At 38.3% G+C, this 15,501-nt stretch overlaps 1 protein-coding gene across 1 annotated transcript; it reads left to right on the top strand.

Moving 5' to 3' along the window:
* Positions 1-440: 440 nt before the first annotated feature.
* On the top strand, positions 441-13,802 carry LOC106947893 (uncharacterized). Its single transcript, XM_015033200.1, has 6 exons — positions 441-861; positions 3,992-4,215; positions 5,006-5,108; positions 5,628-5,723; positions 6,301-6,815; positions 9,519-13,802. Exons 1-6 carry the CDS (start codon positions 820-822, stop codon positions 10,966-10,968), a joined length of 2,430 nt encoding a protein of 809 aa, XP_014888686.1. The 5' UTR covers positions 441-819; the 3' UTR covers positions 10,969-13,802.
* Positions 13,803-15,501: the final 1,699 nt, after the last annotated feature.

Raw genomic sequence — 15,501 nt, 5'->3', positions numbered from 1 at the left:
TTGTGAAAATGTGTTGTTGCTCTTGTACTTGAGAATTTGATACAAACGAAAGTCTGAAAAAAATGCCTAAGATAGGGACTGAGCATCCTCTTTTAAGTTTGTTTCAAAACTCAGATTAATAAACTTGTCAAAGTAGAACATCTTTCGGGTTGATTCCGATACGCAAGAAAGAGCCACAATGCCTTCACTCCATCTCCCAGCATGCATCTGCTAGGGGGAGATCCTAGCTGAGCAGCTAGAAGATGGATAGTTTGATAGCGTGTTTCCCCTGCTGCCGAGTGTATCACTGCAGTGGAGGCTGCCTCTTGCATGAAGCTTTGCTGAGGAGTTTCAGACACAGAGGAAAACCTCCACAAGGAGAACAGTGCATGTGATTGGCTGATGACTCTTTAAAGGACACCAATCAGACAGCATCCTGGCTGTGTGTTTCCCTCTCCATCTCTGAACGCACTGTCAGCCTGCGCATATTTTTTTTTATGACTGCAGCGCTGCCATGCATGCATGTCGTGCCTCTGTTTGTGTGCAGAATGTTGAAATTTCAAGCAGTTTTTGAAGGAGATGTGGCAAGAGATGTTGAAGAAACAGATGGAAAACAAGAGGTCCTGCTTGAATGAAAGTGTGGGGAAACAGAAGCTGAGGATAAAAGCTGAGGGGAAAAGGCACTGTGATTAGAGAGAGAGAGAGAGAATAAAAGAAAGAAAGAGAGAGATTGCAAGGCGGAGGAAGAGGAGGAGGCAGAAGAGGCGATCTGCTGAAGGGAACCAGCAGAGCCGCTGATTTTACCAAAACCCTCGGCAGCTGCCTTCTGTTGCTGTGGAGATGGGCTGTTGGCTCTCTGGACCATGGATGGGTGACCAAACGGTAAGCCATTAAAAAACTGTCTGACTGCTAGAAATCCTGCTGTGTATTTTTAATTAGCTCTCATTTGAATTAGATAAAATGGAGTCACCAGTGCTTGTGCTTTTTGCTTGTGGATGTGTCAGTATGTGTGTATTTAATGAGACTCAAAGTAGGCATTGGGATTTCTGCAGGATTTTGCATTTGAATGTGAGACAATTAAACACAATGTTAAGTTGTTCATGCCATTTCTTTACAAAGTTATGTTAGATTTTGTCTCATTTGTGTCACTGGCACCTTCAAAAGAATCCCACTCATCCTGCTGCCATCCGCCGTCTTTACATACAGGTGCCATTTTGTGCTCCTTTGCTCACGCTGTATGCATGTTGTGTGTGTGCGTGTACGCGTGTGTGTGTGTCTGTGTGTAGCTGAATGTAGCGGAGGGTGACTCATGGTTCTGATGCACTGGAGTTAACAATGCTGTTCATGCGTCTAATTCGATGGCTTTTGAGCTGCATGCACTGATATGTAGCAAGCAGAATAAGGGTTATGCCCCTTTTCAGAAGTAACACACCTCACTGCAGACCTACAGAGACATACTCATATTTGTCATGTTTGATGAACATGGTGTGGCTGCCCAGGTGTCCCTAATCCAACCATCTGTCAGAGAGAAGCAGAATCTTGCTGCCCAGTTGTGTCTTATGATTTTGCCAGTTTGCAACATGTATTGCGTTCAAACCATTAAGATAATAGTAAAGAAAAGGATGATGGAATGAATGCTGCCTTCAAAATGGCAGCTTGCATTCCAAAAAATGCACAGAGGCGTCGATGGATGCTGGATTCCCACAATCCATGACCGAACTGGAATAATTCCTCAGTGATTCCCATGATGCCACTGAGCAGCATCTGGTCATTAGCTAAGCTGTATTCCCCACTCTGTTCATAGCAGTTGTTCCTGGGATAAATTTGTTATGAAGTCCAAGTTCACATAATTTCAATGGGAACTGCCAAGATTAGTATTTACATTGTGTGAAGACAACACACAGAAGTCAAAAATTTTTGGAAGATAAATGGAGGATTAAGCATCTGTGCAGTTTCTCAGAGTTTTTTGTCCTTTTTTGGAAAAAAAATATGCAAGAATCATCTCATATTTTCCTTTACTTGATTCTGACCTTTACTTGATTCCTTTACTTGATTCACACACACAGAACTGTGATGTGCAACATGCAGTTATCGGATTTATTCTGCCTTCATCTTTGAGTCTAGAACAAACTGATTGCAGAAATGCAGGGTATTTTACCTATAACATTCTCAAAATGATATAGACAAATATTGCATACAGCAGCAACAATTTTAATTGGCTTTGGGAGCAAAATGTACCAAAAGCAATGCCATATATGGATGTGTTGGCACTCACTTAGGTGGTGCTATCAAAGATATTGTAGCATAGCTTTAGCACATTCTATAATTCAACTACAGGTAAGATCTTACTGTTCCTTTACTGAGGCAACTGGCTGTACATTTTCTGGCCTAAACTGATTCTCTAAGTATTGTAGGTCACTTATATATTTTTTTCTTTTCCCATCTTTTTTCAGAATCACTGTTTGAGGGGTCAAACCTTCCAGAGTTTGACCCCTCAAAGTAGGGGCAACTATTATTTTTGCAGCACTGTCTTTGTGTTGAATAGTTTTACTCATGTGATTAGTCATGACTCCCTCAAGTTTACTCAATATGTTATTCAAAACAATCAATCAATCAAATTTTATTTGTACAGCACATTTCAGCAGCAAGGCATTTCAAAGTGCTTTAAAGCATGTGACATTGAATAAACAGTAAGAAAGAGAAAGAGATTTTGAAAAAAAAAAAATCCAGATTTTTAATCAAAACGCCATTTGCCAGTTTACAACATGTATTGTGTTCAAACCATTAAGATAATGGTTTGAACACAACAATTATCAAAAAAAATCTGGAGGTTTTTTTACTAAAAACCTCCAGATTTTTAGTCAAAATGCCATTTGACAAGGACTCTAAACCTCCAGATTTACAATCAACCTGCATGAGAGTAGAAAGCATTACATTCTGGCTTCTGTACTTGTCAACTATTCCTGTCTGAGCCTCCAAATTAGCATTTAGTTATGTAATTATATTTAAAAATGTTTCTTAAAAGAAAGACTGGCACGCTGTACAGGATATCTTGGCATGAAGATCTGTTAGTTTTGTTACATAAATCTCTGCTTGCTGAACTGGAAGCTCAAAAAGAGAAAAACTGAGTTAAGATTCCAATCACTGCTGTTTTTATTGAAGAAATGTTTATTGGTTTTCATTCACTTAATTTTCAACATTCAGTTTTTTTACAGTCCTCTGATATTATTTTTGTTATCCTCATATATACCCCACACTGTAAATGTGGAGTTTAATTTAGTTTTTGAGCTTCCCAATGAAATTTAATCAAATTAGATTCTTTAAGTTCCAGTTCATGCTTCCTAATATTTTTTCCATGTGGATTTCCAGACATTTCGTTTTTATCCTTTTAATTTTTAGTTTACTTTTAAACCAGACAGTTTCAGTCTAAAATACATATATGAATCTAAATCAGGATTGCATAAGTTTAACTTCAACTGATGTCTAAATGAAATCTATATTTGGCCTCAGGGCTATTGCTTAGTGGGTAGTTAGTGAAAAGTCATTTCAAGGTAAAGGCAGACATGTGGCAGATGCGTAATTTAAATAACTCATATGAAGAGGAAATAGAGCAGAGCAGAGCAAATGTTGTTCGTTTGTCAGACACTGAGAAAAAAGTGCTCCTGTGGAAAACTTTAAAGAAAAGTTATTGATTTATTTAGTGACATAATATGAGGGCATAAAAACGACATGCCAAATACATTTCCTAACCCAGTCAACCTCATGCATTCAAATAACTGATGACTATCGTTTTGATGATGTGACTTCTGATTCTGCTAAAGTTAAATGTTGCAGAGATTAAAACTCATGTTTTATGATAAATCCATAGCAAATTTATCATAAAAAAAGAGTGACAATTGGAGTTTAATTCATGTGTATCCCTGGTTGAAGCAAAAATGATAATATCATCCTCCAGGAAAGGCCATGTACATTCCACCATAATATCCTATCTGTGTTTGTTCACTTGACTCAGATGAGCGGGCGGAGTCTAGCACACCTAAGCCAGCGGGATGCTTTGAGGATTATTGCTGCGAGTCAGCGCCCCATCACCTTGCAAATCAAGGGCCAGAGGAGGCGGGGCAATGAGGGAGACAGGGGATCCTGGGAACCCCTGCCGCTCAACCTGCAGCACCTCAACCTACCTCTTCCAATGAGGGGGGCAGGAATTAACACATCTAGCCCCTCCTACCCAGACAGGTAGGCCTGTGATAAATTGCTCCAGAAATTATCGTGATAAACGATAATATTGCTGTTTTGAAACTATTTTTAAGTAATATAATGGTAATGGCAAAAAATAATAATGCCAGATCACATTCTAAAAGGTCAGTGAACTTTAAATTCTAATGAACATTTAACACTGGAACTGGAAGACTAAATAAATAAAACAACAAATACAATTAATTTTGAAGTCTTTGTAAATAAAATTGTCCTTCAAAGTAAAGGTTTGTTGACACCAAAGCACCAAACTGAAAACTTTTATCATCCAGTTTTTGGTAGAAATAGAGGAAAAAAAGAGATAATTTATACCAATGGAAGTTATTGAGCTTATTTTAATTTATCATGCAATCAATTGATTTATGAATTATTGTGTATTATTGTGACAGGCCTACACAACATATGTAATGAATTAATGGCCTGCATGTTAGTAAAACATTTCTATAAAGAGCTGTTAAATTATGACTTATTTATTATGCTTTAAATGACTTTATTTCACTGAATGACAACCACCAATCACTTTGATTAAGATATCCAATAAGATATTTGAAGTTTTTGCAAAATATTTGGGTACTAGTTATGTAAATCACACGTAAACACTCAGAGCAGATTAGTCTCTATTATCCTGTGATTGCAGAAGCTCTGGCATTTAAATTTATTTAGGACTGTTTGATTGTTTTGGGTTTCATTTTATAGGCTTTAACCACAGCTTTCATAAAACATACATAATTGTCTCAAAAGCTGCTAAAATGTTCATCTTGTTTTTTCTCAGACATTATTATGGCCATCTGTCTCTGCCACAAGATCACTGTGATGGAGGACGGTACAGCTATATGTCTAGCTCACCACGGGACACTGTGGAAATCAACCATCAGGTGAGGTGAACAATAAAAAAAAAAGCTCCAAGAAATAAACATTGATGTGAATATATGCTGCATTTTATCAGCTTGGATAAAATAAAAAGAAATCAAAGCAATGTTGGAAATCTTCTACAGCACCTTGCAAAAGTATCACAAATGTTGGTGTGTATAACTGGGATTTTATTTATTAGACCAAAACACAGTAACACATGACTGGTGAGTGGAGGAAAGACGTGGTCTTAAAACCTATTCACACACAAAAAAAAACAAAGCGTGGTACGCATATGTACAGGTCATTTGAATCAATACCTTATACCACCACGGTTTGCTGGACTTCAAGCTACAATTTTATATTGGCTATTAGCTTTTTTACTCAATGTTTTCATAGAAAAAGAGAATTCTGATTAAATATTTCTTGAAGAGGTTTTTAGAAATAATGTATGAAAGTGTTACGTAGTCAAATAAGCCTAGAAAAGTACTTGTTATGTTTATTCCATTAATTATTTCCAATTTTCCACTGCATAAATTCTTTAGGATCTCGAACTCGCCAGACGTCGACAAAAAAGGAAGAATTGCCTGATGGGATGTTGCAATCCTGACTTAGATGAACCAACAACCTGCCACAGCCAGGTATCTGCAATCTTACCTTTTTTAGTGACATTTTCTACTCACAGTCTCCATTCTATTCCAAAACCAATATCGCAGCATGTCATAAAGTTCTCCAGAATCCTGCTGTTGAACTACCATTTGATTCAGGTGTGTTGAATTAGGGGAAGAATTAAAACATGGCCCCTGAGAACTGATTCCACTGCTTTGGAGTGTGAGATGCAATTAAAACCTTCAGCAACTGCCCTGTTCATTTTTAACTGTGTGACAACAATGAACTGGTACTTTAAGAAATTTTAAATATAATTACTTTAAAACAAGAACAAAGAAATTTGCAAGAATTTATAGGCTGGAGATTAGACAACACAAGGAGTCTAAACATGTCTAAACATGTTGATTGTTGGAGTAATTCTTAGATTTTGGAGACCTTTTTGCTTTACTAAAACAACAAAACAATCTTTCTGAGTTTTTGGCATCCTATTGTTCCACAAACTCATCCAGTTTGTATTGAGGAACTACACATGCAACATGCAGTTATTTTTAGCTTCTGATTTGCCTGTTTGTGAACTGTCCTTTAGAATGAGCATCTCTTGTCTTGTAGACTGACGATGAGGACTTCATCCTGGAGAAGCCATTGGGTTACATGCCCCTTCACCATGAGTTGGACAGTGGTCTGGGCTGGACAGATGGCTCCCTCCATCAGGGTGATCTCTCAGGGCTGGAGACAGAGGAGGGAGGTCTGGAAGACTGTCATCCTCATGGGAACTTTGCCACTGCTGGGTGTGGGGGGTTCGGAGGTGGGGGCTCTCCGTCCTCAGAGTCTTTCATCTCCTCGGAGCTCAGCGATTCAGGCTTCTACAGTGTTAGCACCGGTGAGTTCAGGCACTTCCAAAGGCTCTTAGAGAAGAGGATGCGTCTGTACAATGCCAGGATGCAACATCAGGGTGAACCATGCGAGAGACGCGAGAGGCGTGACAGCTGCCCCAAGAGCCACAGAGAGCTGCTCGAGTCGATACCAGAGGCCCTGACGATGCAGCCCCCATGTCAGCACCTGCAAAATGGGATGGAGGATGGAGCTGGGCCAGTCATGGATGTCCAGCCTCGTGGACTTTTCAGGTAATTTGGGAAAAATATTTCATTGATTAGTAACATTGATCTTAATTACAGTCTTATCCACTATGATTTTTTTTTTAAATTGTGAATCACATTGAAATCATTTGAAACCCCACACCTAAGACAGGCTGGTAACAGTGCTCATGTGCTACAAAAAGGACAGTTCTGTCAAACTTGCTTTCTAATTTGGTTCAACAAAGCACAGAAGAGTAGAAAGTGTTGCGTCCATTTTTCAAACCATAAAATGACACTTCACAATAGAAATTTGCCTTAGAGTGAGAATGGCTTCAGGAATGAGTCTTGTGTTTTTAGTATTGTATTTGCCTTCATCTGAAGCATTACTTAGTGGTAAATAATTACAATTACCAATTACTCATACTTTTTACCCCAAAATATATCAATAGTCAGGTTCTGTCAATGTTTCCATCAGTTGTTTTGTTTCTTTTTCTGCTGACCAATTCAAAAGTTTTCATATATGAGTCATCACACTTTTCATAAATTACTATCACAATCACCTCTTTTAGCATTTATAATCGTGACTTTTCAGTAGTCCTATGCTAGATTTATGCATTTATTTGCTCTGTGTATTCTGTCATATCAAATCTGTGCTCATACATCCATGTAGTTATTTTTTGGACAACCTGCCTTGCAGCGGTTTGGTGTTTGTTTTAAAAATAGAACTTTCCTTCAGTTACCTGTGTTCAAAACCATGACTTCATTTTGTCCACCACCAAAACATTCCTTTACTATTCATTAGTTAATTGGCTGCCTTGTTTAAAAGTAACATAGTATTTAAATAAGTGTTAGGGAGCCTACCGGAAAGACTTGTGCACATTTTAAATGTAATGTTTCATGAGTCCCTCTATTTACACTGGCATTGCTTTCCAAATGAATAGATCAGAATATATTTTATTAATCAAAAATGTGTGCCCTGTCAATTGAGAATTATTCTGCTCATTCAAATTTATTTCCATTTGCCAAACACCAGAATTACATGAAAGACAGTTTTTTGTATTACTTTAGTCAAAGTCTGACGTTTACCTGTATTTCTTTAGTATTTGGTAGCATTACTTTTGAACTGTATGACTGGAGTCAAATGTTTTGACTATCCATTCCTAAGCTTCTAACAACAGTACGTTAGAATTTTGGCCCATTCCTCCTGACAGAACTGTTTATAGGTCCCCTTGTTTGCACACACCATTTGAGTTCTGTCCACATATTTTCTATGAGTTTTTAAGAGATCAACATGATGGCTTTGTGGGTTAAGGTTAAGCCAAAACAGTAACTTTCTTGTTTTAAAGTCACTTTGTAACTAATTTAGAGGCATGCTTGTAGGGTCTTTGTGAAGTCAGAAGGCATGTTTGTACCCAATATTTAATGTCTTAGCTCATGTCTTGAAATGTTGCTTGCATATTTGCATATAAAGCTCTTTCTTCAAGATGCAATATAATTTGTAATTTGCCTCCCATCAACATAACAGTGCCACCCAATGGGATGGTGCCTTCAGGCTTTTTTCTCCAAATGTAACAGTGAAACTTTTATCAATTTTCAAGTGTCATCAGAGCACAGGTTATGGTTGGCAATATTAAGATCTTTGCTCCCTCGGTGCAACAGTAAGCCTATCTTTTTTAATGTTGCTTTTGGAGTAATTGCTTCTTCCTTGCTGACCAGCCTTTCAGCCTATGTCAGCACAACACAAAGTATCTGAATCCTTCCTGAATAGTATTATGACTGCACATTTCCATGGGGTTTATTCTTGATAATTATTTTATGAGTAGGTGAATAGTGCAGATTCAGGCATCTGAAAATTCAAAGGAGGATGCAGATTTTTGGAAGTCCACAGATATCTTGTTTTTAACTTAATGTCAGGCAACAAGCTTTCCCAAGTTGTTTAAAGTTGCAGTATGAAATTTTTTAAAGAATATATATATATGTGTGTGTATGATAAAACTGTCACTGTGTTGTGACAGTATAAGACAGTTAGTCGGTCATACTGTCATACAAATGGTCATACTCCTCCTTGAACTACTATTGTCTGAAAAAATGCATCACGCCAGACAAAAAATAACCAATCAAAGCCAGAAGGAGGTCTGATTGACAGCACCAAGACTCGCCTCCTGGCTCTGATTGGTTGTTTCTAGTTAGCACTGGGAGAACTGGGAGAAAGCATAGGAGCTCAGTTTCTTTCACTGATTATTTGTACTGTCACTACATAGTAATAGTTTCATCAAAAAGTTACATACTGCAGCTTTAAAGCCATAGACCTTAGTGCATACCATACCAACTTTATTTGTAAAGCACTTTAAAACAACCACAGCTGATACAAAGTGCTGTACATCAAAACACAACATAACAATAAAAAAAATAAAAACTTACAGTTTCAAAACAAAAACATACAATTTAAAACTAGATCCCGCTGGAGTTGAAAGCCAGCGGGATCTAGTTTCAAATTGTATGTAAACTTCAGCTGTAAACTTCAGATTTTAAAGAAAATAAATTCATTTCTAAAGAGAAATTCCTTTTATTAATTTTAATTTCACAAATACAAATGTCAGTAATTTCAACTGATATATATTTTTTTCTTTCTGATCCAGTGCTGATGGTGATAGTTAAAGAAATGGCTATGTCTTTTTACGATGTGTATGGAAACATGATTTCAGCTGCACATGTTGTCGCATCAGTTAACTAGAACAATTTCATTTCCAGGGTTTCATCGGTCCAGTTCCATAAAGCTGACCGACCCTGTCTGAACCGCCACAGCTCTAGCAGCGGCGCTCTCTTCAACCCCTCTCACGCCGCAGTCCCACGTATAAATGCCCCAGTCCTCTCCACCTGCAGCACACCCTCCAGCCATCGAAGACCACAAATACCCATGCAGCAGCAGTACAACCACCAGGGTTCAAGCTCAGTAGGCATGCTGAGGAGGAGCAGAACCCTACACCACCGACCGCCTCCGCAGGAATACCGCCGCCGGGCCAGCCACCCAGCATCACCTTCCTACTGTGCTGCAACTCTGCACTACTGTGGAGGTGTCACTCCACACAACGTCCTTCCACCAGGCCTGCCAGAGGAAGGTGAGCTAGATGCTGGTGTGATGGCTTCCCACCCAACAGGCATGGCCCTATCACCCCAACAACACCCGGCTGCTTTGGGACACGTCAGGGGCACCAACACCAGTGAGCGATGCTATGACAACTCGGGTGGTCAGATCACACAAAATGACTGGTGGCACACTCAAGATAGAAGCTTAATGCCTGAGCCAGCGATGGCAGAAAGAGAGAGGGAGATGGAGAGGGAACTGGAACAAAAGAGACAACTACAAAAGGAAAAGGAGATTGAAAGGGAAAGAGAAATTGAAAGAGAGATGGAGAGGGAAAGAGAGACAAAGCTCCAGGAGGAGAAGGAAAGAGAGAGGCAACTGGAGCTGGAAAGGAGCAGAGCTAGAGAACAGCAGCACCTCCAGAGTCATGTCCTCCCACTGCAGGCTGGAGACGTCAACGACACCTGGCCAAAGCCGGCCAGTCGTCAGTCCTATGGAGGTGGAGGAGGTAGAGGTCTCTACAGCACTTTGGAGGGCCACACAGGAGTTGGAACTTCTGCTGAATGTGAGGCAAAGAATGGACAAATAAATGCAAACTCAAGTCACAATGCCGGTTCCGGTCTGCAGGCAAAACCTAACCCAAGCTCTAGACCTAACACAACCTCACGAGTCACAAGGAGCCAGTTGCTCAGAGATCGAGCTCATCAGCTGGCAGATGAACGGAGTGGAATGAGTACTGATGAAGAGAACAACACTGACATGCTGCTGGGTCGCTACTGGAGTCGAACAGAGAGGAGAGAACACTTCCTGTTGGCTCGGGAGCAAAAGCAGCAACAGCTGCTGGCCAGAGGCGGACCTTTACGAGAAGCTGTTAGCCGGGGAGCAGCGTCTATAGGAGACGGAGGCTTAATAGAAAGCAGGGGAGTTGGACCGTTTGCTGAGGGGCGATGCAAAACTGTCCTGGAGCTGAGTCAACGGAAGCTGAGTCGTCTGAGGAACAGAAAGCTGTTGGATGACTGGACAACCGTAGAGGAGCTGCTGACTCATGGGACCAGGTTGGACAACCAGGAGGACATGTTGTGTCCAAGCTCCTTGTTGACAGTCACCACTGTCTAACTGCACAGACACAATGTTTAGTTTAACCTCTGAGTGTGTGTGATGTTAAACTAATGATATAATATTATGTGAATCTGCTTGTTCCGTCTTTCTCAGAGTTAGACAAGAACATGGATGTCAGCTGAAGTAGGATTGGTGGAAGGCCCATTTAGACTTGGAGTGTAAACAAACAATGTGAAAGAAAATCACCAATGTCTCTTCAGTCCATTCCAGGAAGGTGTCATTCACCCAATGGAACTGAAGATATAAAGCTGCCTTGAGTTTCTTACGTCACTTCAATTAGACATGTTTGGAATCATCGGTGGGTTTATAATACTGTTTTTAAAACAGGAAATACCAAAAAGTCTGACAGCCACCCTCAATTCTGTTTTTTTCCACTGTACTTCAATATCCCTCAATAACCCCATAAGAGTATGGCTGCAGTGGATGTTTTGTTAATTGTGATATGGTTCAATGCCCAGGCACTGGGTACTGAGTTGTGTGGGGTCAGGAGCACCTAACTACAAAAAAGCATGTCAGTTCTAATCAAACCAGATTTATATTGATTTCTGCATGTACAGTCAAATGGGCAGTGCAGATGCTGATAATAATGCTGGTTGGTGTCTGATTCCCAGCTTTCAATCTAGAGCAAAATTAAAAGGCTATTTATGTAAAGTTTACAGTATTAAAAAACCTGAACTGTGTTACTCTACCTTGATACAAACTCTTAGAAACACAATTTGTTTAATGGTTGCTTTACAAAATGAGTAGGATTGTTAGAGTTCTACGAAAAGGAACATAAGAAGTAAAACTATACAACTCTATCCAGCAGTGGGGGTTTGACGTGAGGTGTAGATAGACAGGCTTCCCCAGGGCTCAATTAATGCAAGAACCATCACTGCTTGACTGTTTTCACATATTGTCAAATATTATTTTTCCGGTGACATTTTTAGTGGATTATGGGCTGTCAGTAAAGTCTTAAGGGACTTTATTTATTAACTAATTACCTCCAGTATCTGAAGTGCAAAGATAAAACTGACATCCATTCTCTAATCTCTCTGCGGAAGACAGGAAGCAAGATACTTCACACAACTGTTGTATTGTTCTGTTAGCATATATGTCTGAAAGGGAAAACTTTACTCTCATTGCTTTGCATCACCTCAACTGATAGCTTTACGTGTGGGTGTGTGACCACTGTACAGCACTCCGGACAAAATGTGTGAGTCAGTGCATGACGCTTGAAATGACAAACAAATGAGCAAGGTCATATGAGCCGGTGTGTGTTTGCACCATGTGATTCATGCTACATCCAATGCTAAGTATATTTTACTGGATTTTTTTTAAACATTTACAAATATTTGGGTTTGAACCTCTAACAGGCCATGGGATATTTGGAAAGCAATACTATTCTAGGTGTATTTTCTTGTCTGTGCACTTAAAACAAATCACAAATTCCTTTTATATCAAAGGCAAGGACACAAATCAACTGTAGCAAAGCAGACAATGACAGCTTGGAGATTTGATACAAAATCTTGAAAAATTTAGCCTTTTTCAGATAGTAACAGTTTGTTAAAAAATAATCAGTATGATTTTGTGCAACAAGAATAAAAGTGCGTGGATTAGTGGTAAGCAACAGTTTTTCATGTAGAAGGTTTGATGCTCAACTTTAATCTGTTAAATAATATGCTGCAATGCTTGGTCAGGACTTTATGCTGCACTCATGTTACTTAATTTCAATCTAAAACAACATGCATATGACAGCAAATATTCCCCACTTTAAGAAACCTAATTAAGTGATGTGGAGTCAAAGCACTCATTAGTAAAAGTAGTGTTACACCGATCACCGTTTTTATTTATCTCTAATTAGAACCTTCTGTCAGGACTGATATAAATGTTAATTACTAGGATTACACTATTAGTAGCGTTAATTGTTAATATTATAATTATCATGTCACTTGCTGCTCCTGCTATTTTCAGCAACCAGCATCTTTTACCAGCGATTTAAAACTAAATGCATTGCTGCAACTGATCTGGGATCTGCCAGAATTAGAAAAATAACTACATACCACTAATATTTTATTGAATATTTCTACTTGAGTAGAAAACTGTTAATTCAGAGACATGAATGCAGCATAGAGTAGTTAGTCTACCACGTGTCATGGCTCTCCTTTACTGCCAGGAATTTTAAAATCGGCAGGATGTTTACAGATCTACGCATAAAACTGTTTATGCATGTTTACTCAAATCCTGAGGAGAAGGGGTTTTTTGAGAAAGGACAGTAGAACTCTGATAGACCTTACATAAGGGAGGATGTGCTGATGTCCGCAGTGTCTGCTCTGCAGGTAGAGCTCAAGAGACATTCCACTTCAAGCTGGTGACAGGTCCGTAGTTCAGGAACAAGTGCAATAATACCTCAAGTTAGTTTTGTCAAGGTAACCTTGGTGTCGGCTTTTCAGCGAATGCAGTAATTTGTTTTAAATCAAAATGGATGCACAAAGTGATAAGACACCACAAGTGCACAGTAATCTTGGAGTTTGCAGTGGCAACAGCTAAGGTCACACAGATATTTACAGTGTTTTCCGTGGAAGGGACCTAAGAAGAAAAAAAAACTTTTTGCACATCATTTTTATATAAAAAGTTTTCCCTACCTTTCTGTACCAGGGACTTAGGCCAGTGGAACAACTGTAGATAGAATGACAGTCTTTGTTGATGTTTTCTTTATAAACTATCATAGTGATTTATGGAGGAAAAAAGTAGTTTATTGTGGTTGTGTTGGACATATTTCAATATTTTTCTTGTGATGGTTTCAAAACAAACGTGGACAGTTTTAATGATCTTTAAATATTTTAATGCTAGTTAAGTCATTTAAAAGCTAGTGATATTTTCATTTACTTTTCTTATGAGGAGAACACACTATATAAATATTATTGTCTCTTTAAATGGATTTTTGAAATTGAATTTACTGTTGTTTTGTGTCATTATGACATGTACATATTGATTTTGTCACACAGTGCGACTGAGGGTAGAGTTTGAGGATATGATGGTGCCATCTGATGCCTCCAGTGGTTTATCATGTGATTCTGTAGACTTATAGCTGTGTTGTGGAGGCTGTATATACAGCGCAGGGATAAAAATTGTATCATCAGAATATTTAAAACATCATATGTCCTTGTTCATAGATGGTATTTTTGTTTGTTTCTAAAACTTAAGAGTGCTCTCCATAGGTTGTGTAATGTAAAGAGAAATTCTAGTTTTCAGGTATGATTTTGAGAGATTTTGTGCATCTGACTGTTTGGAATGAGGTTGATGATGTTTTTATTTTTAATTTATTCTCTCCATATATGGATGTTAGCTATTTTATGATAGTAATGGAAATGAGAACATGGGGGGAAAAAATATGCTTTTTTTTTTTTTTTTACCCTATTTTTGATCAAAATTTTGGAAGATGTCTAAATTCATGACATGACTGCATGATGAAACAGATGGTTTGAAGCCATGTCCCAGGGAATATAGATATATGACAAGCTATCTTATTTTTCTGGAAAATTTGTCAGAAATCTGCAAGTGAAGTCAATTTCAAACAATTTAAGTTATATTTGACATTGTTCTTGCTGCCAACTTTAGCTTCAAAAAGCTAAATTGTGTCACTTCATTGTCCTTGCTTTCGTGAAACTGTTATATTCGCTACTTTTTTTTTCTATTTGTTGCATAACCATTACAAAGAAAACTTCACACAACCTCTTTTATGCAGTATGTGAAACTGCAACACAAATCTCTTTCTGAAAAGATTAGTCACTTAAACATAATGCTAAAAGAAAGAAGGTACCGGTACCCATTTTGTGAGGGTAAATCTTTTTGTTTATGGTTAAGTCAATAATTGTTCATACGGCTGGCAGATTTAGTTTTGTTTGAATTTGACCAAAAAATTCAAACATTGGTGTCGTTTTTTTTTCTTACACAGCATTTCTTGCTAAAATGAAAACAAAACTATGTTTTCCCCAGAAATGTTCCCCTCCCCATCTTATTTTCTTTTTGTAAATGTCAGCGCTATTTCCAATTAGAAAAGAACTTCTTGTTTAAATAAAAATCTATTTTAAGTCTAAATCTGCCATGTGGGAGGAAACATTAAATATACATCAGCAATGATGCTGCATAGTCATAGTCATTTATTTTCTGCCAATTATTATGATCTTCTGCTTACAGATGATGAAAACACAACATTTAAGATTAGAAAGTTACATCAGACCACTGAAAAAGATTCTGAATATAGAATGAAAAGTGTGTTTAATATCCACTAAAACGTTACTTTTAAAAAGTTTTTAATCTCATGAGTCTCATTGGCACACATATCCTAATTCATTCTTTCATTCATTCATATGTCATCTGTTCCTAAAATTAAGCGACAATTAAGTGGAATCCATTTATTCTTTATTCTCCTTTCATTTTAAATAACCTAAACCCCATGTTCACTCACACCTTGGTAAAAATGTGTGCGCCTTAAATAAACTGTTAGAAACGTGGTGACTGCCATGTTTGGGCAAGCAGTGATTTTTC

Source organism: Poecilia latipinna, unplaced genomic scaffold, assembly GCF_001443285.1.
Source record: "Poecilia latipinna isolate Pla-1442-1.1 unplaced genomic scaffold, P_latipinna-1.0 Scaffold260, whole genome shotgun sequence".
NCBI classification, from domain to species: domain Eukaryota; kingdom Metazoa; phylum Chordata; class Actinopteri; order Cyprinodontiformes; family Poeciliidae; genus Poecilia; species Poecilia latipinna.
The sequence above is the reverse complement of the archived record's forward strand: the minus strand, read 5'-3'. Positions and strand labels throughout refer to the sequence as shown.